This window comes from Tauraco erythrolophus, chromosome 25, assembly GCF_009769465.1.
Source record: "Tauraco erythrolophus isolate bTauEry1 chromosome 25, bTauEry1.pri, whole genome shotgun sequence".
Lineage (NCBI taxonomy): Eukaryota > Metazoa > Chordata > Aves > Musophagiformes > Musophagidae > Tauraco > Tauraco erythrolophus.
Genome location: NC_141489.1, coordinates 1,726,675 through 1,748,756, shown reverse-complemented (window position 1 = coordinate 1,748,756; position 22,082 = coordinate 1,726,675). Strand labels below are relative to the sequence as shown.

General features: G+C 48.8%; 1 protein-coding gene across 1 annotated transcript in view; it reads left to right on the top strand.

The window, feature by feature from the left end:
* The first annotated feature begins 6,798 nt into the window (after window positions 1-6,798).
* MLLT6 (MLLT6, PHD finger containing) overlaps window positions 6,799-22,082 on the top strand; it is a 42,565-nt gene continuing 27,281 nt past the window's right edge. Inside the window, exons 1-7 of the mRNA XM_086626494.1 lie at window positions 6,799-6,907; window positions 10,415-10,494; window positions 14,913-14,967; window positions 16,551-16,660; window positions 17,128-17,231; window positions 18,096-18,189; window positions 19,472-19,579. Coding sequence (XP_086482620.1) covers window positions 6,799-6,907; window positions 10,415-10,494; window positions 14,913-14,967; window positions 16,551-16,660; window positions 17,128-17,231; window positions 18,096-18,189; window positions 19,472-19,579 — 660 coding nt within the window. The remainder of the gene's footprint in view (window positions 6,908-10,414; window positions 10,495-14,912; window positions 14,968-16,550; window positions 16,661-17,127; window positions 17,232-18,095; window positions 18,190-19,471; window positions 19,580-22,082) is intronic.

The following is a 22,082-nucleotide window of genomic DNA, read 5'->3' as shown; positions in this document are numbered from 1 at the left end:
GCAGCACCCCCGGGCTTGGAGCACCAGCACAGCCCCTGGCTGTCGGTGAAGATTTGTTGCAGAAATTTTAGGAAGCGGGAGGGATTTGGGTGCGAGCTGAGAGCCATTCCCAGCCCTGGGTGCTCTATGATGGAAGGTGCACAGCAACAGCAGAGCTTGTGCAGCACCGCACGCAACTTTTTCTGCAGAGCTCTGTAAAAGATTCTTTTGCATACTGGAAACCAGCTTGAGAAGTCATTATATACAGATCTATAGAAGTATATATATAGTTAATTAGGGAGGAAGGGAGGAGAAAGCCTGACCTTGTGCAGGTTTAGCACTCTGGACCATCACCAGCCTGGCAGTGGGGCGGTGAGGGACAGTGGCCTTTACGTGGTGGCTGCCCCACGCCGTGCCATGCCATGGGGCCTGCCCAGTTCAGGATGGTTTCAGCCCTGGAAGGCAGCTTTGGCTTGGAACAACCACTTGGTTTTGTGCTGTCGCTGCGGGGCTGTTACCTTCAGGCTTTTACCTCGGGTTTCCTGTCTCAAAGGCAGTTTCCGATGGCGTAGCCAAGAACTCAACACACAATTGCGAGCTAAGCCGATGCAATGTTCTAAACCAATACAAGGACATCAAACCAGAGCACTTCATTAAACTGGTTTGTAAACCACTTACATGAAAGCAACTGGTGGGTATAGGCAAGCTTCAGCTACTGCCAAGTATTTTTTAAAGGTGCTAAAAACGCAGGAACGCGAGGAAAAAGTCCCAAGGCACAAAGGGGAGTAAGTGCCTCACTCCCATCAAAAAAAGATCTGTTTGTGATTATTGATCCCTGCTTTCACGTCAGGACTTAGGCTGAAGAGTCAGGCCCTGAATCTGCGTGGTACCTGACACTCTGCCACCCCAAAGCTCCCCAGGAGGGTTTAAAGGCTCCCAAAACCTTAGTCCTGCTCCGCACACATCAGCAGAAGTTTGGGCACGCGGAGAGATGGGAGCAGCTCCAAAGCTTGTTCTGGTTTTAAAGCCAGGGTATCTATCTAGGATTCCTAAAAATGAACTTGAAAGCCTAAGTATAGGCTCCTTAAAAACACTCTTGGTTTCTGGACATGGACCACATCACTTATTTCTCTGGTAATTGTTGTGTACTTTCACTGCCTAATGTAAATAATAATAATAAAAATAACATGACAATAATAAGTCCTTGGTTCTGCCTCTCCATAGGGAATTAGCCTAATTGGTCTCTTGAAGTTCCTTCCAAAGCAATGGTTATGTGATTTTAGAACTACCCCATCGGTTTGTTAAACTGGACTTGTTTTAGAGATGTTCCTCAACTACACAGTCTGTAGCACATTCTGTCTTTCGCAGGAAGAAGTGAATAAACAGCTAAACCTCTTTAAATACACAACCCACAGGAGCCCCTGTCACCCCAGTGGAGAGGACAGTAAGGGAAGTGGGCTGGAAAGCGGTCATAAGTGCGGGTATGCCATGAAAGCGTGGGAGTTTCAGCTTTTAGGGTGAAAAAAGAGTGATTCTAACAGTTCCTTCAAAATATTTCCACTCATGAAAGAGTAATTTAGTACCAAAAGCAAATTTGTCATCTTCCTGTACAATGACCTACTACATTAATCAATTTTACTGTTTTGAATGCATCAAAACCATGAAGACAAATACGATCCACTGTCTCATTTGATTTAAGCTGCTAGAGGAAAAAAAGAGACAGGCATAGAAGATATTTCAATCGCTACTTTTTTCCTTTCTAAGTCATTAATGGCAGTATTTCCTTTCAAAGTTGTTAATGACATCATTGTTTCCTTTCAAAGTCCTTAATGACATTGTTTAATGAATAATAACTTGCACTTATACAGTGCTTTTTCAGACAAACAACCTAAAAGTGCTCTGCAGTAGGGAATTGGTCAGACAAAGAGGGAAAATGAGGCACAAAGGGAGGAAGTGGCTTGTCCAAGGCCAGAAAGTTACTGATGAAGCCAAGCTGGGAGTGCGTGTGTTTGGTGCTTGGCTTTACTCTCTGGATCTTCCTGCGGGTGTTCTTACACTGGAAAGGCAGAATTTAGTCCATAGTGGAGCAAGGACACAGTAACCCATCTAATAAACTGTAAGTGCCAATTCAACAATTCCTCTCTGAAAGCTGGTTGCGGTTGTTTCTTTTCCTTTCACGAATATCTTCACCAAATAGAGGTGTTTCTCAAGAAATGCCATGCAATGCATTCGTGAGGACACGAGCAGGGCAGACAAGCCCTTGACACCTTGTCCCTATCAGCCTGTGAATATGCACCTTTGGTTGCGAGGTAATAAAATCAATTTTTGGTGGAGAGAAAGGGAAAAAGTTTATATTCTTTAAAAACCCACCGCAAAGGTAGCGAAACGGCAGAACTATCCTGTTAGCAGCACTGTATGTGGGAGGGGCAGACGGTACGCTTGGGTAAAATTTGGTATATATCACTGAATGCCATTTGATTATTTATCACTACCATTACCATCATTCACATCTTTTTTTCCTCTAAAAATTACTATTAATCAGGATGGTGGAACATGCAGAAACTCAGTACCATGAATATCCTTCTGATCCTGGAAGGGTGCAGAAGGTGTGATCACATGGCATTCCCTCCTCGAAGGTCTAATAATCCAAACAGAGAAGGGAAAAGCAAAATAATTGACCTTAAGCCTTGCAACAACAGGTCAGTGGCAGAGCTGGAGCCCATCTTTCCAGATACGCAGAGGAATTCTCTGCAATAGGTTATTTACTTCTTCAAGGAGGGACGCTTGTTGGCCTTGAAATTGGACAACTAGCAAAATCTGCCCCAGTGTTTTGACGACACTATGGTATCCAAACAAAGGATACACAGAAAAATATCACAGGCAAAGCTTCAAAGAAAGCCAAACTAAATCATTTTGTTCAAATAACGTGTATAAATAATGTGTGTAGTCTTCTCGCTGTGCTGGTAAGTGTCTGCAGAGAGATGAAGGAGCTCAACGTACATGCACTGGTGAGAAGGTTGGTCTGAAACAAGAAAACAACTTTCTAAAAGAGATATGGTTTGGAGAGTTCTCCGATTACGCCACGTTCTCCCTGGTGGCTGCTGCTAACAGAGGATAAGACGTCGCTTCTGCTATCTGGGGAGCTGATCCCGCAGTTCCAACTGAGAGATTTATACTTTAAAGTAGTGGTTCTTGCTACTGACTCGAAGGAATTTGGCTGCCTAGTGAGGATTACTGCTCTTATCTGCACAATTCCCTCTTCCTCCAACCTGCCCAGGAGGAATATGATAAAATCTGATAGAGCAAATGGGTTCATTAAACAGGGGCACAGATTTGCCTGTCCGCAAATAGGCAAGTTTTAGCCCTCCTTGGAGCCAGATAAACGACAGTCCTTACTCACGATAATCTCAAGTGACAGTTTCCTCATAAACGGAGGAAGGAAGAGCCTTCATTCCCAGGAGAAGCTGTTGGAAAGGCTGGGATACTGCACGGAGAGGCAATCTATCACTGCAAGCCATTAAGTATGTACATCCCAGTGTTTCCTTGCATCGACCCTTTGTGTAAGCTGGGCCAGTAAGTGCTTCTCTAATACAGACCAGTCTTTAAATTTCCTAAGAGCACACAGAGTTATCGTAAGAAAGATAAATTTTCTGGCTTTTTTTTCTTTGGTGTCGTTCTTTTCTTTTACATAGGATGTATGTATTTTATAGATAAAATATCTGAAGTAGAAATAATCTGGAAAATGCAAGGATATGGCCTTACACCCTAGTAAGAGTGTTTTATTTATTATATCTCAAGAATTTCCATGTCAGGCACTTAGATGATAACCAAGTTCATGTTATTTTTAAATATTGATCAAGTCAATGTAAAGGATCTCCCTGAAAATGAAAGATCATCTGTAACAAAGGCTCTGTGGACAGAGACAAGGCTAACAGCCCTGTTCATGATGTACGAGCCCGTGGAGAAGCCAGTTTCCTTACCCACAATTTTCTGGATATAGTAGTAAATGACTAAGTTTAGCAACAACTTCTGTAACTTTGGTCTGCAGTTATGACTGAGATACACAAGGGCACTGGTTCCTATGAGCCAGTACATATCCCTTTAATTTTGCCTGTTTCCTACATTTTAAAAACACTGGCTGATAAAATAACAAATGAACAACATAAATGAAGCATCTCCACGTCTCGGTTTTCACAGTTGTAACTTTCCCCCAAAATTTTTCTCAAGAAACGGTCGTGCCCTTTCCTCTCCGGCCCAGCCTTCCCTCACCACAGGGATTAGATATGTAAATTGGAACTTAATCCCCCAAAGGCAAATTTGCAGTTCAAGTCCAAGTGTCTGTTAGCATGGCCAACTGGAACCAAGACCGTCAGGGGACGGCGGATGTTTAGCATTTTGTCCTGTAGCCTAAGACAATCCGAAACCACAAGGATCTCCTTCAGGTTACAAAGGCAACCAGCCAGATTTTCCCCCTTTTTCTTTTAAACAAGTTCATAGCACAATAGATAAAAGAAAAAAAAAAAAAAAAAAAGAAAAACGAAAAGAGGGGGAGAGGAGGGGAAACCCTCCCAGAAAAGTGAGCTAAGGCTGAGTGAATTTCCAGCAATGTGGTGAACGTATTGTCTGGCCCTGTGGCTCTCAAAGGAATGCAATAAAAGGAAGACAGCAACCCAGCGGGCAGCTTCTTAGGGAGCCGTCTGCCTTCCAGCCCCTTGATGTAACGCTTGAACAGGTGCAATATAAAGGATGCTAAACTGGTGATTATTAGGGCTGTTGGAATGGGTTTCCTCTCCGCTCTCTGATGAGAAGATTCTTTTTTTTAAAGAAAACTATGTTATGGGATATGCCGACCTTTCAAAATCTACCTGTGGCAAGGGAAATCCTTTGCAAGAAGAGGGGCACCGGTCTGAGGGACATGGACACTGTTTCTGGTCTTACTGGAGTTGCTGTAAGTCAGGGATGGTTCCCGGGGAGCCAGGGCAGCGACGTGCTGGCAGGAGGGCAGACCTGCTGAGGTTGTGTTCCAGGAGGGCATCTTTCTGCAGAAAGGCCGATGGCTCTGAGGACTCACTTTTCAGTAAAGAAACGACTTTCTGGCTACTCACATACGTGCCAGTGTCTGAAAACAATTCCAGTGCCTACTCCTGGAAGCAGAGAGAACAGCTTTTGTTTTTTTTTCTTCATGTTTCCTTCACTACTGTGATGATCTCATTTCAGCACTCACAACCTACAAAGAATAAGGAAAAAAGATTTCAGGTGCCTTAGTGATTCCATGAACTCCATACATTTCCCAAGCAAGATAGAATACTCTCTCCTTTTGATCTAATTTACAGCACTTCTTTTTTAAAACATCGAGGATTTACAGGAACAGCATTGAAAAGTAGTCACGCAAATCAGGCACCTTTATATGCACCTTTTTACTGAAGTTCCTGTATACTGTTCCTCCATCAGCCCTACAAAAAGCTCTACTATAGCTGTGTAACAACTCAGGAGCACATCTTTATCAATGGAGGCAAAAAATAGTTCACTGTTACATTTTCTACTGTTTCTTTTCCCAGTCTGGCATCAGAGACTTCTTTTTTTTCAGGAGGACAGCGTGGTCTCTGGGTAAGGACCTACACAAGAGATCAGATCTCGGGCTCTGTTCCCTCAAAGCTGCTGTGTCCTCAGGAAGATGATTTCAGGTAGAGCTGAATCTGTAGGAACACCTTACATGGATTCCTTGGGTCCCTCCTAGGCCTCTCTTCTAAGATTTAATTATTTTTGTGCTCTATGCTTCGGTTTTCCTCATTTCTCCTTATCTGTTCTGGATGATGTGTCCAAGGCAAGGGCTGTTTCTCATGGTGTACCAGGGTGCTCATGAGACTGCGTGGATTTATGGGACCTGCAGATGCAATCCCAGACAGCATTACTCACTATACTTTAGGATTGCTTCTTTTTACTGTTTCCCAGCTGATTTCTGACGCTTGTCCTCCTGGGCATAAACCTCCAAGGGGTCATCTCCCTCCCTCCTTGCAAAGATAACAAAACAGGTGCCAAGGGGTTAAAAACTCCTCCAGAAGGAGCCTCGGAGAGCAGGACAGGCGGTGGCGCTCGCGGAGCCCCGATGTGTCCGAGAGGGATTGCGGAGATAACAGGATTTGCGGAACGGTCCCAACTCATCACTCCGGAGCGATCCATGTTGACTGGCTCGGGCGCGCATCCAGCGGTTTGCACACACGGGTGCACACTCGGATTCCCTGCTCGGTTTGCTCGGGAGAGGTGGGGGGGCGGGGGGAGAGGTGTGTGTGTGGGGGCCCAACACGCACAAAAACATAAAGATGCAGCATAAAGCGGCCGGAGGGGGGGGGGGAGGATTAAAAAAAAAACCGAATTAATCTCCCACGCACAGAAGCACGCAGAGAAACGCACCCGCCCCAGCCAGCCTGCGATCCCTGAACCGCAAATTTTACAGGAGCGTGCGGGCGGCGCAGCCATGATTGTATAGGCGGGGGGGGGTGGGGGGGGGTGGGGGTGTGTTGTGTGTGCGTGTGTTGTGTGTGTGCGTGTGTCCGTGCGTGTCCGCGGGCGCGGGGCGGGGGCGCGCCGCCTCCCCCCCCCCCCCCCCCCCAAACCGCCCTCCCCGAGCACCGCCCGGCTCCGCGTCGGGGGGTCGGTCGGGCACCCCGCGCCCCTCGCGGGGCGGCCGTGTGAAAGGCAGTGTGCGAGCGGGGAGAGGAGGAGGAGGAGGAGGAGGAGGGAGGGAGGGAGGGAGGGAGGAGGGAGGGAGGAGTGTGTGCGTAGAGGGAGGCGGGGGGGGAAGGAAACCCTCATGGAAGTATGAAGGAGATGGTGGGAGGCTGCTGTGTCTGTTCTGATGAGCGGGGCTGGGCGGAGAACCCGCTGGTGTACTGCGACGGGCACGGCTGCAATGTGGCGGTGCACCAAGGTAAGGCACCGGCCCGGCCCCGCCGCCGGTACCGGGGCAGCGCGGGGCCGCCGCGCCGCCGCCGCCGCCTCCCCCGCCGGGCGCCCCGGGGAGGCCGTGGGGGGGGTGCGGGGGCGGCGAAGCGATGGAGGGGGGGGGGGGGGCTTTGTTTTATCCCTATTGTTCAAAATAACGGTGTCGCCGCTGGCCTGGCTCGGTGGAGGAGCCCGGGGGGGGGGAGCGCGGTGTGCTGGGGGCGACGCGGGGAGCGGAGTTGGCCATCAGCTGCGCCCCGAGGGGGGGGTGTTGGTGGTACGCACCTCCCGGGGCTCGGGGGTGCTCGTTACCGGGAGCCGGCAGGGACCGCCGGCCGCTTCCTTCCGCGGAGGGAGGGGGTGTTGACCGGGGCGGTGGAGCCGGGTCCTCCCCCCGCCTCGGTGCCCCGGGAAGGGCGGGCTGCCGAGCCCCGACCGGGAGGAGGGCAGCACCGGGCTGGGAAACGCCGCAGCCGCCCCCGGGGCTCCGGTGCCCTCGAGTCGGGCCGTTGCTGCGCGTGGCCCCGGGTAACCCCCGGGGGCGGCCGCGGGGCCCGGAGCTGCCTCCTCCAAGGGCAGGGAGGAAGGCAGCCCTCCTCCTCCCGGAGATACGGGCTCTTGGCGTTTTAAATGACTTGGAGCACGCCCCTGCCACACGGTAACGGACCCGGAAAGTTTGTCCTCAGGTCTCCGAACAACAACAACAACAAAAATATATTTAAAAAAAAAAAAATGTGTTTGCTTTTGTTCAAATCCAGCAGAAAGGCACGGTGATTATCCTGCTTGGTTTGTTTTGAATAACACGAAGGTTTCTGGTCTCATCTGGCATGTCTGTTTTTCCATCTATTATTATCCTATCCATCTACCAGCACATCTCCAGCCTCTTCCTGTATAATCTCTCGGTGTCTCCATGCACGCTCCCGTCTCCAGCTGCGAATGCCTCCTGCTCTGCCTCTGCCCGCCTGCCAGGAGCAGGTCTCTGGGTCTGTAGGTTGGGTTTTCTTTGGCTTTTCCTACGTGTGGTGTATCCGTGCTCACGGCGTTAGTAAGAAGTCGCTTACTACCAGGTGACTAAAGGGGAGTTAAAATGAGGAAGCGAAGCTCGCGGGGGATTTCTCTTCGTTCGGAGGCGATGCTTGGGTGTCTCCGGTCGTCAAGCAGCCTCTCCAGGGTGGCTCCGAGTGACCCGGCAGGACGAGAGTCTCTCTGGAAGGACACTTCTTTCTATTTAATATTGCTGGTGTAAGTCTTCCACTCTTCCCGTTATTTATCAAGCCACGTGCTAGGGAATAGGTTTCTTCATCGCTCTGTTTTTTTTGGAGGGAGGTAAAGGGCATTGGCATCCTCGTGCCCACTCCTGAGATTAACACAAACAATTTTTTGCTGGCAAGAGCAGTTTTGAACGTGCAACACTTTTCTTCTTTTCGGTGCCTGTTTCTCGGCCCGCACCGGTGCGGAGGCTGGATGCGTTTGGTGTTCGCCGCAGCAGCGGGGAAGCGGGCGCGGAGCGTTGTTTCGGTGGAGTTGGAACATGTTGGAAAAGTCTCAGGGCACTGCTTGTGTGTTTGGAAAACACAGCTGCCTGTTTAGGTCTTGTAGGAGTCCTTCAGGATATAATAATTTGTAAGGAGCGGAGCGGATGTTCTTCAACCCTCTTTTTAAAGGGTTGCTGCTCCTAAAACCAGCGGTGGTGCGGTGTTTTGGTAGGCTTTTATTCTTAAATAGAAACAAACCACGGTAGGGGATCAGCTGGGTCATCTAGTCTCATTCCGTGCAATCACACGGTGGGTTTGGTGTCTCTTTGTGCTGCTTCAATATCCACAAAACCAAAGTTACCTTTTGAAATGATTGTACAGTTAAATGAAGAACCCTGTATTTTTTTTTTTTAACGTATAGCTACACATTAGGGCTGATTCTTAGAAATACCAGTACCGTTTCTGTGACGATGGTTAGAAATCGTACCTTTCCAGTAAAAAATTCAAAATGTTAACAAAAACATCTGACTGGAAATGAAGGCTCTAAGAAGATATTTAAGAACATTTCCAAATCGTATTTTCAAACTCTGCCTTACTTATGTTCTGCGTTTTTCCTTGTTTTTGTTGCTTTTGAAGCAGCGGGCACAGAAGCTCGCACTGGCTCCAGCTGAGTGCTTGCGTTTGGCCCTACGCCCACTGCTAAAGATGGACCCAAGGCAGGCTCTGTCACTGCTTTCATGTAGTTTCTATTTTCTTATGCGTATGCCTTGGCTCATCTTGCAGTCAGCTCCTTCGGTTTAACTCCACAATCGCGTTCGTTTTCTTGGCTGGTGTGGAATCATAGACATTAGAGAGATGGAGAGAACCTATTGCCTGGTCCATCCCCCGGGGAACATCTCAGGATTGCTTCCAGCAGGATATTTTCAGATGCTTTGTCCAACCTAGTTTCAAATGTCTCGAGTGACTGGGATTCCATTCCAACCGCCAGTTCGCATTTGAAGGTGGAATAAGGAAGATATAATTTGTTCTTTCCTAGGAGACTCCTATACCCTCATCTGAGATGCATAGCCTTACTGCTTACCACTATCTTTACCAGCCTCTGTTGCTTTAAACCCACCTGCGTGGTGGTTAAGAGCCCTTTCAGGGTCAGAAACGCTTCCTTTGGGACTCACGAAGACCTTCCTTGGATGGTTAGAGGGAGAAGGTCACCAAAGAAGGTGAACAGTCTTCAAGCAACATTGCCCCATCAGACAAAGGAGCTAATTTTAAAGAAGTGGGAGGTGCAGCTTGCAGAGGAAGACCCCGAGAGCATCAGTAGTGATGCAGAAAGCAAGAGGGAAGCGTGGTATAGCTGGATAAAACCAGCAGTTTTGTTGGTTATCAGCTGGAGGCTTGTAGTAACGCAGAACGTGTTCCTGGGAGTAGTGCTGAAAATCCCGAGTTGAGTGATCTGGGCAGCGTGCTGCGAAAGGCGGCCGCTGGATGTGACTCACTGGCTTGAGGGTGTGCAGGATCAACGGGAGTTTTCGCTTGGTGTCTGTCTGGGTTCTCACAGAGGTGATTTCCTTCATGATGCTGAGGTTTTATCTTAGTCCTCTTTATGGTTAAGGTGCTTCGTAGCCATCCTTTTCATAATTTTACATTTAGATCATTAGAGACACTTGAAAAGTTAAGGGGTGGGAAGTTGCTCCCTTTGTGTTTGCTGGACCAGAATTAGACACAGTTTCTGAAGCACTCCGTGCCCACTTAGGCCAGATTTTCGTAGGAATTTTTTATACTGGGCATGAGCTTATTTGAAAACTTGAATAAATGTGTAACACTGGACCTCTTGCAAAAGGCTGTCTGCTCTTGCTGGATGTGGAAACTAGAAAGGGGAATGAAATGTGTTGTAGATGTAATTTTTGTCTTTGTCACCCATCTCTGACCGATAACAGCTCTGGCAAACTTGTTTATACACCTGAGAAATTCAACAGCCGGTTTGAAGATGGTCAAATGAACTCTCTTTGCTTTTCTTCCAGCTTGCTATGGAATTGTCCAGGTTCCTACGGGACCCTGGTTCTGTCGGAAATGTGAATCTCAGGAGAGAGCCGCCAGGGTGGTGAGTACGAGGCACTTGGACTTACACGAAACAGGTTCGTCCGGTGCCCTTCGTGTCTCTGCTGGAAGCAGCATGGTCCGCTGGCAAAAGCGATGGAGCCTGGTGTTTCAGCACTACTGTGACTGCAGTCCCAGCTCTGCCTGTAGCCTGCTATATAGCTTGTTTGTACAAGAGGAACGGTTGTATCAAACAATTCTATACGATGCTATTAGCCATTTTGATGAAGGTGCTGCCAGAGGTGCTTTTAAGCAAGTTATCAGTGACAAAATTTTTGAGTCTAGGGACCCCAATGTTCTAAAAAAATAATGGCATTCTTCTAAAAAGTGGTTTCCCTGATGTATTTTTTGATTTTGAGTGGAGGGAAGTTGGCATCACCTGAGATGCTGCTACACTGTCAGCGTTACCGCACCGACTGACGGGATGGATGGCATTCGTGTCTCGCAGCCACTGTCTCCTGCATAAAGTCTTCTGAGTTTGTAAAACAGCAGAGAAAATGACAGGAAGCTGGATCAGGCTTTAGTTTCTGTCTAAGTAGCAATTTAGCAGTACAGAGCACTTTACAAATGTTCTTAATTAATTCTGGCATTTCCCGGTGAGGCAGGAAAGTGGAAACAATCAGGCCAGGACTGCCTCTTAGGTCCGTCTATGTGGCAGAGTTATTTGTGCAGGAAACTGGGCTGTGAGTAAACTGGGCTGTGAGTTTATAGCACACCAGCTACTCTGCAATAACTTCCCATGTGAGCCCTTATCAGATCCGGCTGCACCAACCAGTTGCTGCGGCGCCGGGGTGTAGATCTTGAACACGTTAGTTAGGTTTTCCATACAGTAAATCCAAGATAGCTTCCCCCCTTTGCTCCCTTTAGATTGAACTTTGGCTTTCCTTAAATACAGAAGGCCTCAGTCAGCACAAAGAAGGTTTATTAATGCCCGCACTGCCTTCTGAACTGGTTTAGCTAAATCTTTCCTGGAGCACACACCTCGCGAAGCTGGTGTAGGTGACCTCTGAATGTGCAGGTCTGTCCGAGCCTGAGCAAGCTGCGTGCTCCATCCCAGCTGGGCTCTCTGCTCGCTGCAGCACAAAAGTTTAATCTGTTTCACAGATGGGCGAAGAACTTGGCAAAGATGAGCGAATGGGGGAATTAGGTATCTGTACCACGCTTCCCACATTGCCTGGCCCCATTCCTCGTTGGAAGCGGGAGCGTAAACAAGACCAGACTTTCAGACCTGAGCTCTTTTCCCATTGTAAGATGCTGCTTTTATGTGCGGCTGCAGTAAAGAAGATCAAATGTGTCTTTGAATGGTTTTACATCCTGCAGATAGTTTCATAGCGAAGAAAGGAATTTGAATTTCATGGGCCTCCTTCCCCCCAGCTCTCCCAACCGTGCAGGCAGAGAGAAGCTCCTCAGCGTTAGCTACGATTCAGTGCAAGCTGTAGTCATACATGTACACACAAGTCCTCCTCACCTGTGCTCGTTGCAAGGACTGTAACTTTTCACTTGCACGTTGCACACTTCCAACTGCCTCCAAGGTATCAAGAAAACAATAGCCCCGCAGGTGGCTCCTTATTTAACTCGCCCTGGGTGAAATCTGTTAGACAATGCCTGGTGGGCTTCAGTCATTCAGCCCCGTGGCATTCAGCCCTGCTACTATAATAACTGAACAGCGATAATCTTCCTTCCTAAGCAGAGCTGGGGATGATTTGCTATCTAAATCCTTCACCTTTTCAGTTAAACACCAGCAGTCATAGCAACAGACACCCAGATGGGTAAATACTTAAAAAGAATCGAGTTCTTTGATGTAGAGAACAGCATGATCAGAGTAAGGGAAATGAGTCAGGTCTTAGGAGATCTGTGCATGGCTCTGGTACTAAAACACTTTCAATTTGGGCTCCGTGGTCCAGCGAGTGGCTTTTCCACTGCCCTGGGCTTTCACTGCACCTCTCTGTGCCTGGCTTTTCCAGCTGTAAAAGGGGCATTATCAGCCTGCAGACACCACCTCGTGCATCTTGAAGGAGAGATGCTGCTATTTGGGCGCAAAATACACTGGCAACAGCGGCAGGATGAATTCCTATTCATACTTCTTTCATAATGACTGTGTGGCAAAGTCCTTTGAAAAACAACAATGTTTTTCTTCCCATATCTGCCTCCATAGAAGAATCTTAAAGCAGTTTACAGGCTTTGTCCATAGCAAATGTATTTATTGGCTAAATATTGATACTTTTGCTACATTTGTAAATGAGATACGAAGGCATGAGAATATCGCGCTCCGTAGTGAGTGCTTTAAAACATAGGTCTCCTGATTTCTGTATCTCTCCTTTGGAGAGATGGACTCCATCCCCTCTTCAGCTTTGGCAAGAGAGCTCAGGAGCCCTAACTGAGACCAAGTGTAGTCGCTTGGTGGTAGATCCCGGAGTCAGAAGCCCCAGGGGGTCAGGAGCTCTAACCTTACCCATCACAACCTGGTTTAAATCAGCCAAGCTCTGCTCTTTTCCCAGAGTTGAAATAAAAACTCAGGAGACTGCCTCGGCCTATGCAGGTTGAATAAAAGGAAGAGGTACCTCTAATCCGTGCCCATAACCCCTCCTCAGATGCTCAGGTCCCTAAAGGATGCTGCGGACGCTGTTGTGCTTACAGTAAGCAACCGAAAGCTCATCCACTTTGTAATCAAATTGTCTGAGAAGCCCGGTGAGCTGCAATGGCCAGAGGGCACTCATGTGAGGGATCACGAGAAGGCTTTAGCTGTCATTTAGAGGCAGGGCTATTAAAAGTCTTGTGTGGGGCCGATGGAGCTGTTAACCCCTCTTGTTACAATCAGAGCTTTGCTAATCGCATGGTGGGAGAGCCGCTTTGATCTGAGGGGTGGAGGGGAGAGCGGAGGGGCCTTTTCAAGTGCAAATTTCTTATTACAGTGTCTCAGTTAACCCAGTTCTTTTTCTGTCTTGGCTCTGCCGGGCTTTCCATAGTAATTGTGAGAGCAGCTCTCTGGCCCTCTGGCAGCCGGGACCTAACCAGGAGCAGAAACACCTCCCGTGGTCATCCATCCCTATTTCCAACTCAGTCGCAGGGAAGGCGAGATGGGTTGCTGACAACATCACCTGTCTTTGTCCCCTCATCTCTTATTTATACATTATCACAGGGATTTCATGCTTGCCAGAGGTGCCTGTTGGACAGCCCCGCACACTTGGCTCCCACGAAAGCCTTGGAGGATCGGGCTGAGCCTCCCTGCTGCCCGTAGCATTGCAATCCTATTTATTGTGCCCGCCTGTCCTGGAGGTAGAACTTCAGCAGAGGAGATCTTGAGCTTGCTTGAGGAAAACCACCCTTGTAGAAGGTCCTCTGGGACTACTCAGGCTTTTGCTTGCAGCCAGTTGTTGCTCAATACGTTGGTGGTTTTTGGTGGCGTGGAGCATCCGCCTGGTTACACTCACCGGAGCTGGGGGATCACAGCGAAGCACCAGGAGCACCAGGTCCCACGTGCTCCTGGTGGCTCAGCCCGACGTCTTGCTTTGGACACCAGGCACCTCATTTCACAACTTTCTGACGAAGCGCGTTTTTTCGCAGAAAAACGTTTGTTTTGGTTTGTTCTCTTTTACAGATCAGACATTTCTACTAGGGAAGGAAAAGGGTTGCGCCTTACAGGTTTTCAGGCGTTTTTTTGAAGTCGAACAAAACAAAAAGCACGTAGAAATTTTCCCCGGGTGATGCCATGAGACAACAGCGGCCGTTCTCGAGCAGGCTCCGCTCGGGAAGAGCCCTCAGGGCTGGGAGCACGTTCCCGCCGCGCGTGGCAGAGCGCCCCGAAACTGCCCCACCTTCCACCAACGCTCCGGCAGGGCGTTATGGCCAGGGGACAGCCCTCACGGAGGCTGATGACAGCCAGGCAGGACCCAAATTCGGGAGGGACGGAGGGAAAACGAGCGCAGTTTTCCACCTGCCAGTCCCAGGCCATGGCCCCCATCGCCCCGCTGGCAAAAATGTCGCGACAGCTTCACCCGCCTCTCGTGAGACTGGAAAAAATATCGCAAGAGAAAGAGAGAAGGAAGGAAGGGGAAGAGGCAAAGACAGATAATGGCTTCTTTTTATTTGCCTTCTGCTCTCTGAGTCATGGTTTTCAGTTTTACTCTTCCAACCGCAAAGACTAAAACTTTTTTTTTAAAAAAAAAGTCCCGTGAAAGTCAAGGTTTGCTTGTAGCCCTGTGGCTCTTGGGCTGAGGCTTTAAATACGTCCCCGTCAGACAGGACGATATCGAGCTGTGTCAGAGTATCTTTTTGCGCCCAAACCACTCTCAGCCCTTCTTCCACTTCCTCTCTTTGAAAGCAGCCCCATCTTTCATAACCATGCTGTAAATGAATCATCTCTTTTCTGGCCTCGTGCCCCTGGGAGTTACATTAAACTTGTTGTTTCTGCTTAATTTCAAGAGATGTGAACTGTGTCCCCACAAAGATGGAGCCCTGAAACGGACCGACAACGGAGGTGAGTACCTCTGCGCGGAGCCGGGTATGTCGTGCGGAGCCTCCAGGGGCTCGGCAGCTGTCCCGGGCACAAAATAATTCATCTATGAGTCTATATCACCAGAAGGGGAAGGCTGGAGGCTCCAGAGGAATGAAAACACTCTGCCTTTTCTAAGAAAATTTCACTTTCTTAAGCCTCCATGGCGAGAGGACCTTTCCCTGTGGGGGAACCTGCCTGGCCTCTGGCTGGCATCGGAAAAACGTGCAGTTTCTTGAGTTTGACCTCGCAGGAATCAGTGCACGATCTGGCAGTTGTGTACAGAAATGTGGCAGTTGCAGAGTTGTTTGCCGCGTGGTTTCAGAGCAGCGGTGTGATCCTCGAGTTAACAGAGCCTCAGCCTTGAGTCCTCATCTGAGAGCAGGGACCAGGATGCAGTGAAGATGTTTTTCTCTGCAGGACTTATCTGCTCATCACTGTTGCTTCTCAGCCTCTGGTGCTGTGAAGTACTGTGGAGTCTGATTTCAGTTGTCAGAGCTTGTAGCTATTGATGCTACTGGCTGTATAGATCAAACTTATTTTTTCTCAAAACCTTATTTTTCAGAAAGGCTTCTGTACCTACCTGCCCCTTACCGTAATACATCAAGAGTTAAATTAGGCAAGGAGGTCTTTATTCTTCTAGATCACATATTTAGGTAAGAAGCCTTAAGTCCAGGATATTTTGTAGAAGCATCTGCTAGTGCTGGCCATAAGTGCCAAGAGCCTTAGTGCAGTAGCACAAGTGTTGTGTTAGGGGATTGTTTTATAATAACACAGCATCTTCTTCCAGGCATGTTATGACATGGTTTGGTCAGGTCTGTGTAGACAGGCACAAGAAGTGTTACTACCATGTCACTGTGCAGAATTATATAGCCCAAGTACTTACAGTGCTGTATGATTCTGTAATCATGGAATTTGGTTCTGCCTGCCCAGGTGAATCTATCCTATTTCTAGCAAAATCCTTCCAGTGCATGGGCTCTACCAGTATGGATCAGCCCCCAAAGGCTCCCGACCTTCAAACTCTCTCAGTCCTGTCTTGACTAGATGGAATTTCAACTTACACATCTGATTTGGGAAGTATCTTGGTGGATTTAGATTTTAATCTCACCTGGCTTGCTGAAAAAGAGCCTTCTTTAGCTGTTGATAACAGCCAATAAAGGGAGCTTTGTTTCCAGTGGCATGGGACTACACCTCAAACCTGTCCCATCAGCATCGTTTACTGCTCGGATGCTCTTCCTGGGTTTGTTTAGGTCTTCAACTCTGGGTCTCAAGTCCTGAGGAGGTGCTTTTAAGAACAATGAGCGTCGTATGTTTCTTTTCCCAAAGAAATCTCTGCTTTCTTATTTAATCTGGAGGTGGTATCTGTCTATCTTTCACCTACAAAGGATTTGATTCCTAACCAAGTTACAGCAAGCAGTATTTCAAATCTAACATCTAACTTAAATTGTCTCCCTTCCTACACTCTTCCTCCTCTCCCTCCCATGCTCGTCTGCAGCCCTGTCTGAGTTTAAGACTCCTTTGGGTTGCCCCATCTCAATCTCCTCTCCTTGTCTCGTTGGCTTCCCCAGGGTGGGCCCATGTCGTCTGTGCGTTGTACATCCCAGAGGTGCAGTTTGCAAACGTGCTCACCATGGAGCCGATTGTCCTGCAGTACGTCCCCCACGACCGCTTCAACAAGGTAAGGCCATCTCTTTCTCCTGCTGCCCCAAACCTACTTGCCCTGCCTTGGCTTTTTGGGGTCATCTTATTCTGCCACATGTCCTGGCCAATTTATTTTAATTTCTAGGTACTTAGATTCCTTTAAAAATAACTAACAAAGTAAATCCCTATTCCTGAAAATAACTTTTTGGTCCTCTATTTCTCTCTTCCCCAACTCCCTGCAACTTGAGCAGTCTCTGCCTTGGAGTTGCATGTTGGTTACTCCACGTTTTCATCTGACACAGTTGTTGTTTGGGGAGAAAAAGAAGATGTGGGAGTTTTGTGCATGCCACTGGGAAATAACCCAGAGCTGTTGTCGTAGGAGGGAGATGACCGGACACAGAATTATGAGTTCTTGAAGGCTTTGCCTGCCGGTGAACCATGAGAGTGAAGTAGTCACTTGCTCTGATTCTTTGAATGAGCATTTTTCCTTATTTTTTTTCGCAGACCTGCTACATCTGTGAAGAGCAGGGCAGGGAGAGCAAAGCAGCCTCTGGAGCGTGCATGGCCTGTAACCGGCACGGCTGCCGGCAAGCTTTCCACGTCACCTGGTGAGTTCCCCGCAGCGTCGCCCCGAGAGTAGCCCCAGTTACTGGTTTTGCTGCTGTGGCTTTGAGGCTCCACCAAATGGGTGTCGAGGGGAGTCGGGCTGATCACCCTGAAGGGGTATCTCATCCTTGCTCTGTTTGTGAGGGGAACTTCCCCAGGAAGGCTGAGGTTTCACCAGCCAGCCTTCCCTGCTGAGAAGAAGGCTGGGGATTTCCCTAAGACTGTGTGGAATCCAAGAAGAGAAGAGATGAGTCACGACCGAGGAATGTTCCTTCTCCAGCAGAGCACATACAAGAGTATCATCTAGTTGATGTGATTTTAAGGGCTGATAGCCTCGTGTGCCCTTCCTTACAACCCGAAAACAACATTGCCTATCAGCAGAACAGGGAGATTCCCAGCTTTACATGGCTTCCTAGCCGTGGTAGCTCTTCTGTTGGAATTGTTGCTGGTCTCCCGGGCCTCCCTTACAAAAAAAAAAATTGCGAGACAATCATAGAATCACAGAATCATAGAATCATAGAATGGTCAGGGCTGGAAGGGACCTTCAAAGGTCATCTAGTCCAACCCCCCTGCAAGGAACAGGGATATCTCCAACTAGATCAGGTTGCTCAGGGCCTCGTCCAACCTGGCCTTGAACGTCTCCAGGGATGGAGCATCCACCACTACTGACAATTTTGAAGATTTTGATATAAGTTAAAAATAGTCTGAGCTGGTTTTTTCCCCCCTCCTTGCATACCGTTTGCCAAGCAGAACGGGCGACTTCAAGACCCTGCCTGAGTATTCTGAACTATTCTTTGCCCTGTGGTGGAATATGTGGTCTGATTGTACAATTTGCTTTATGCTCCTGCTAATTGCATGTTTTTCAGTGCCCAGATGGCTGGCCTCTTATGCGAAGAGGAAGTCCTAGAAGTCGACAATGTCAAATATTGTGGCTACTGCAAGTACCACTTCAATAAAATGGTGAGTTTCTTCATCTGTGCAATGGGTTTTTTTTTGTCACGTATAAGGCGTGATCTTCATCCAAGGTTGTATCTGTGCTCAGAGCAGTAAGAAACACCAAGAACACACAAATAAATAAGGTTTGCAGTCTGCTTCTCTTTTCAGCCATTCGGTCAGAGTCACTTAGGAAGAAAGATTAATTTACATTTTGCATTTCTATAGCATCTATAGCAAACGAGTTTAAACCCGTTTTCAAAACTAGGGGTTGAATTCTTCCCATCTGTTTTGGCTTCCCTGACCCAGTCTGTGTGGCTGAAAGATAAGTCCCAGGAAAGGAGAGCAGCCGTGGTGTTTGATGCTCCAGGGAGTTAGGGGTTTATAGCTCAGGCACCCTGGGCAGGAGGGTGTAACACAGAACAGCCACAACTTCTGCCTGAGGACAGAAACAGCCCAGAAGAGACATGGAATCGTTCACTCCATGAATCCATTTCAGGGATATTTGAGGCAAAGGACTTCCCCCTATTAATTACAGTACTGAGAGGAAAGAGAGGAACCCTTTTCCTGTACTGCATAATTAGTAGACACCTGCTCTCCCCCCTCCAGCAAAAAGGAAACTTGATCCTCTCCCTACAGCTTTGTGTCTCAGTGGCTCCTTTGTTGCTGGCCTTTCCCACTTTCCTTCCTGCTTATCAGTGCTGTCACATACAGTGACTGATGTCTTGAGCGTCCCCTCCAAGTCAAACTGGAGGGCACCTTCCCTGCCCTTCAGGTACCCTCAGTATCTGACACAAGTGTAGCTCTGTATCAAGTTTGCCGATGCTGAGATAGATAGCAGGACTTCTGCTGGTGCCTGGAGTCTGAGAACAGGGCATCGTTCCATGCACACCCCCACGCCCCACTCAGGACGAAGCTGGACACTGCTGTTGGGGTGGACTGGCTTGTGTAAGCGATGCTGCTGCTACCATTTATCTGGTTGTTTACACAGTGGTGTCTTAGCAGCTGTGCCTTTCTTCTTACGAGTGTCAGTGTGCATGGGCCACCAAGAACCAGAGATCTGGGGAGTTGGGTCAACACGCTGTTTGTAAGCCCACTACTATGGTGTCTGATGTGGTCCCCGTGTTAGGAACCAGACCGGACGTCTGGTGCAAGAATTGTTTGGTCCTGCATGTGGTAGACAAGCCATTTACTGTACCTTTGCTCCCTGTAACAGTGAAAGCTGGACTCTATAACCCAGTTTCCTCTCTCTCTTTTGTTCTTTTTGCTCCTGTTCTCCACCTCCTCTCCCGTTCCCCACTTACCTCAGAAGACTTCACGTCACTCTGGAGGTACCTCCTTCATTGCTGGAAGAAGGAGTCGATCCACGTCCCCCACTCAAGAGAAGCATGTATCCCACCACGAAAGGCCAAAGAAGGTAAGATCTGCACAGGCTTTGTCCATCCAGAGAGGCACGGTCCTGTGGGATGGAGGTGAGAAGAAGAGTGTGCAGGGGGCTCCGATGGCTCCTCAGGTGAGCCCTGATGCTGCAAAGAGTTTCACAGTCAGAGGGCTGAATGGTGGCTGCAGTTTTAGACAGGTTTGCATGTTCAGGTTATGCCAGAGGGGTCCTGGCAGAACATGCCTATGAAACATGCAACTTTCCCTTTTCTGTCTTGCGGCAAGTCCGCTTTGAGGATGACATTGTGGAATTGTTTCCAGCTTCCGAGCTGATCTGTGTGGGCGTAGTTTGGGCTGTGGTTTTAAAGGCAGCAGCTCGGGAACAGAAAATTGGAGGTCGTTGTCCTCACGTCCCAGAGTCCAAGTTTTAAAGGACAGAAAGATACTGATTAGTCATCTGCATTGTGGCCAGCAGGTTAATTGTAGGCAGGAACAATAATTAGTATAAACGAGGTAGTATTTTGTTCGTTAGATTAGGCAGTCACAGGGGTTCCACTTGCCTCAAGTCTACCTGTGAAAGTGGTTTGTCTTCGTTAAATGATTATTTAGAAGAACGTCACATGCCAGCTCGGACTGGTACGATAGTTCTTTATTTAACTATGCCAGTTAAGACATACTCATCAAAACTGCTGCAGCGTTACAGGACATGTTACCAGCACACCAAGGTTCATGATTAACCAACTGACTCACGTGACCAATGCTCATATTTCAAGGAAAAGCAGCAGTGAACGTGTAAGGCAGAATCCCAGGAGATTCCTGGGTTCTGACAGGGGTGCAGCTTCCAGTGGGGAAGGGTCTGTACCAAAAGAAATGAGGAGGCCAGAGGCTTGTGAGGTGTTTGTTATTTATAGCAATAAATTGCCCTAAAAGGCAGGACACGTGTTTTTTGGAGGATTCAGGTTCTAAGAAGTGGCAGCAGAATAAGAAGTCTTCCCTGCTCCTCGATACAGCTTTTGGAATATCAAAATCCACAACGTAGGACTGCCGCCCTCCTTGGCACCCCGTCTGTCCAAAGCAGCACGGTAGGATCTGGAGCAGAAACAGCTTGCACTGTCAGTCTGGTCCGATAGTTTTTAAGACTTTATGGACCATATCCTGGTTTTTGTTAGCAGAAATCCAGAATTACTTTACCAAGCAACTTCTGGATATATCCCACTATAGTCAAAGCCAAATACACCTTGTTGTATAAACACAGTCGGTGATACCCCTGGAAATCTCGGTGCGGATCTTTCAAGTCTTGCCATAAGTGTCTGGCTCTTTACTTCTTTTTTGTTTGTTTTTGTCTGGTTGCAGTAGGCATCCTCACGATGCATAAGGGGTTTTGAATGGTAATGACAGTGACCCACATCCAGAAACAGCCCAATGACACTCGGTGGGTTATGTGGCCCAAGTCTGATGGATCTCAGCCCGGTCTCCAGGGGACAAGGGCATCCAGGCTTTCAAAAGCAGAACGGCCGTCAGTTAATACCGACTGACACCCTCCTGGCATGCCCAGCTGAGAGTCCATGAATTCTGTGGGCAGGAAAGCCATCTCCTCCTTTGTTTACAGAGGTTATCCCGCAATATCCAGTTTGAAACGCTGCCCACCGTGTCCGTTCTGGTTTTGGGAAGCTTGCCCAAGCCGTCCCTGCTAGATGGGCAAACAAGGCAAACCTGGCTTAGGAAGCAGTGCCTTACCCTGCTGCCCACGCCGTGCCAGTAGGTTTCCTAGTGCCGACGAGGCGAAAGCGTGCGGGGAGTGTTGACCCCTCTTGTGTGCTCAGCTGCTGCGAGGAGAGGAGGAGGCGGGAGGGAGAAAGAGCATCTGTGCCATGGACGGGGAGCGAGCGCTTGGCACAAGGTGAACGGCTGTACTGGAACGTGCTATTTTTAGCCAACAAGCGGGCAGAGGGGGTGGAGGAGAGGGCAGGATCGGGGTGATCGACGGCAGCTTTGGAGAGCTCAGCTGGAATTATAACTGAGGGATTACACCAGCCCGGGGCTGGGGGCCGTACGAGGGTTCCTATATTTGCCCAGTTTCTGGTGGCGGGGCCGGGAGCGCCGTCACGTGCCTGGCAGGTAGGAGCAGGGGAGGTACTGCTTCCCGGCCGCGGTTGGAAAGCAGGTCAGCGCCAGGGGGAGAGCGAAAACAGGAGGAATATGGATTTATTTATAGGCTTCTCAGTGGCGCTTGCCACTATTGTTAGCCTGCGGGTTCCTCGCCAGCGTGCGGAGACTCCGTCTCGCTGCTGCCTCACTGCTCTCCCTCCTGACGGCTCGTGGGGTTTGCGAGCAGCACATCCCGCGGAGAGGCCCCTTCCAGGGCCGGGATCGCTTGGCAGAGCAACATCAACTCCTTCCACTTAGAGAGGGGGAGTCAGCACGGAAAGGGGGACGAGGCGTGCAAAGCAGCTGGGATGAGCAGGGTGAGGAAGGCACCCTCGGCTTCCAGCGGGGTTGGGTAGTTTACAGGTCTGGGAGCGGTTAGGAAGTGCAGGGAG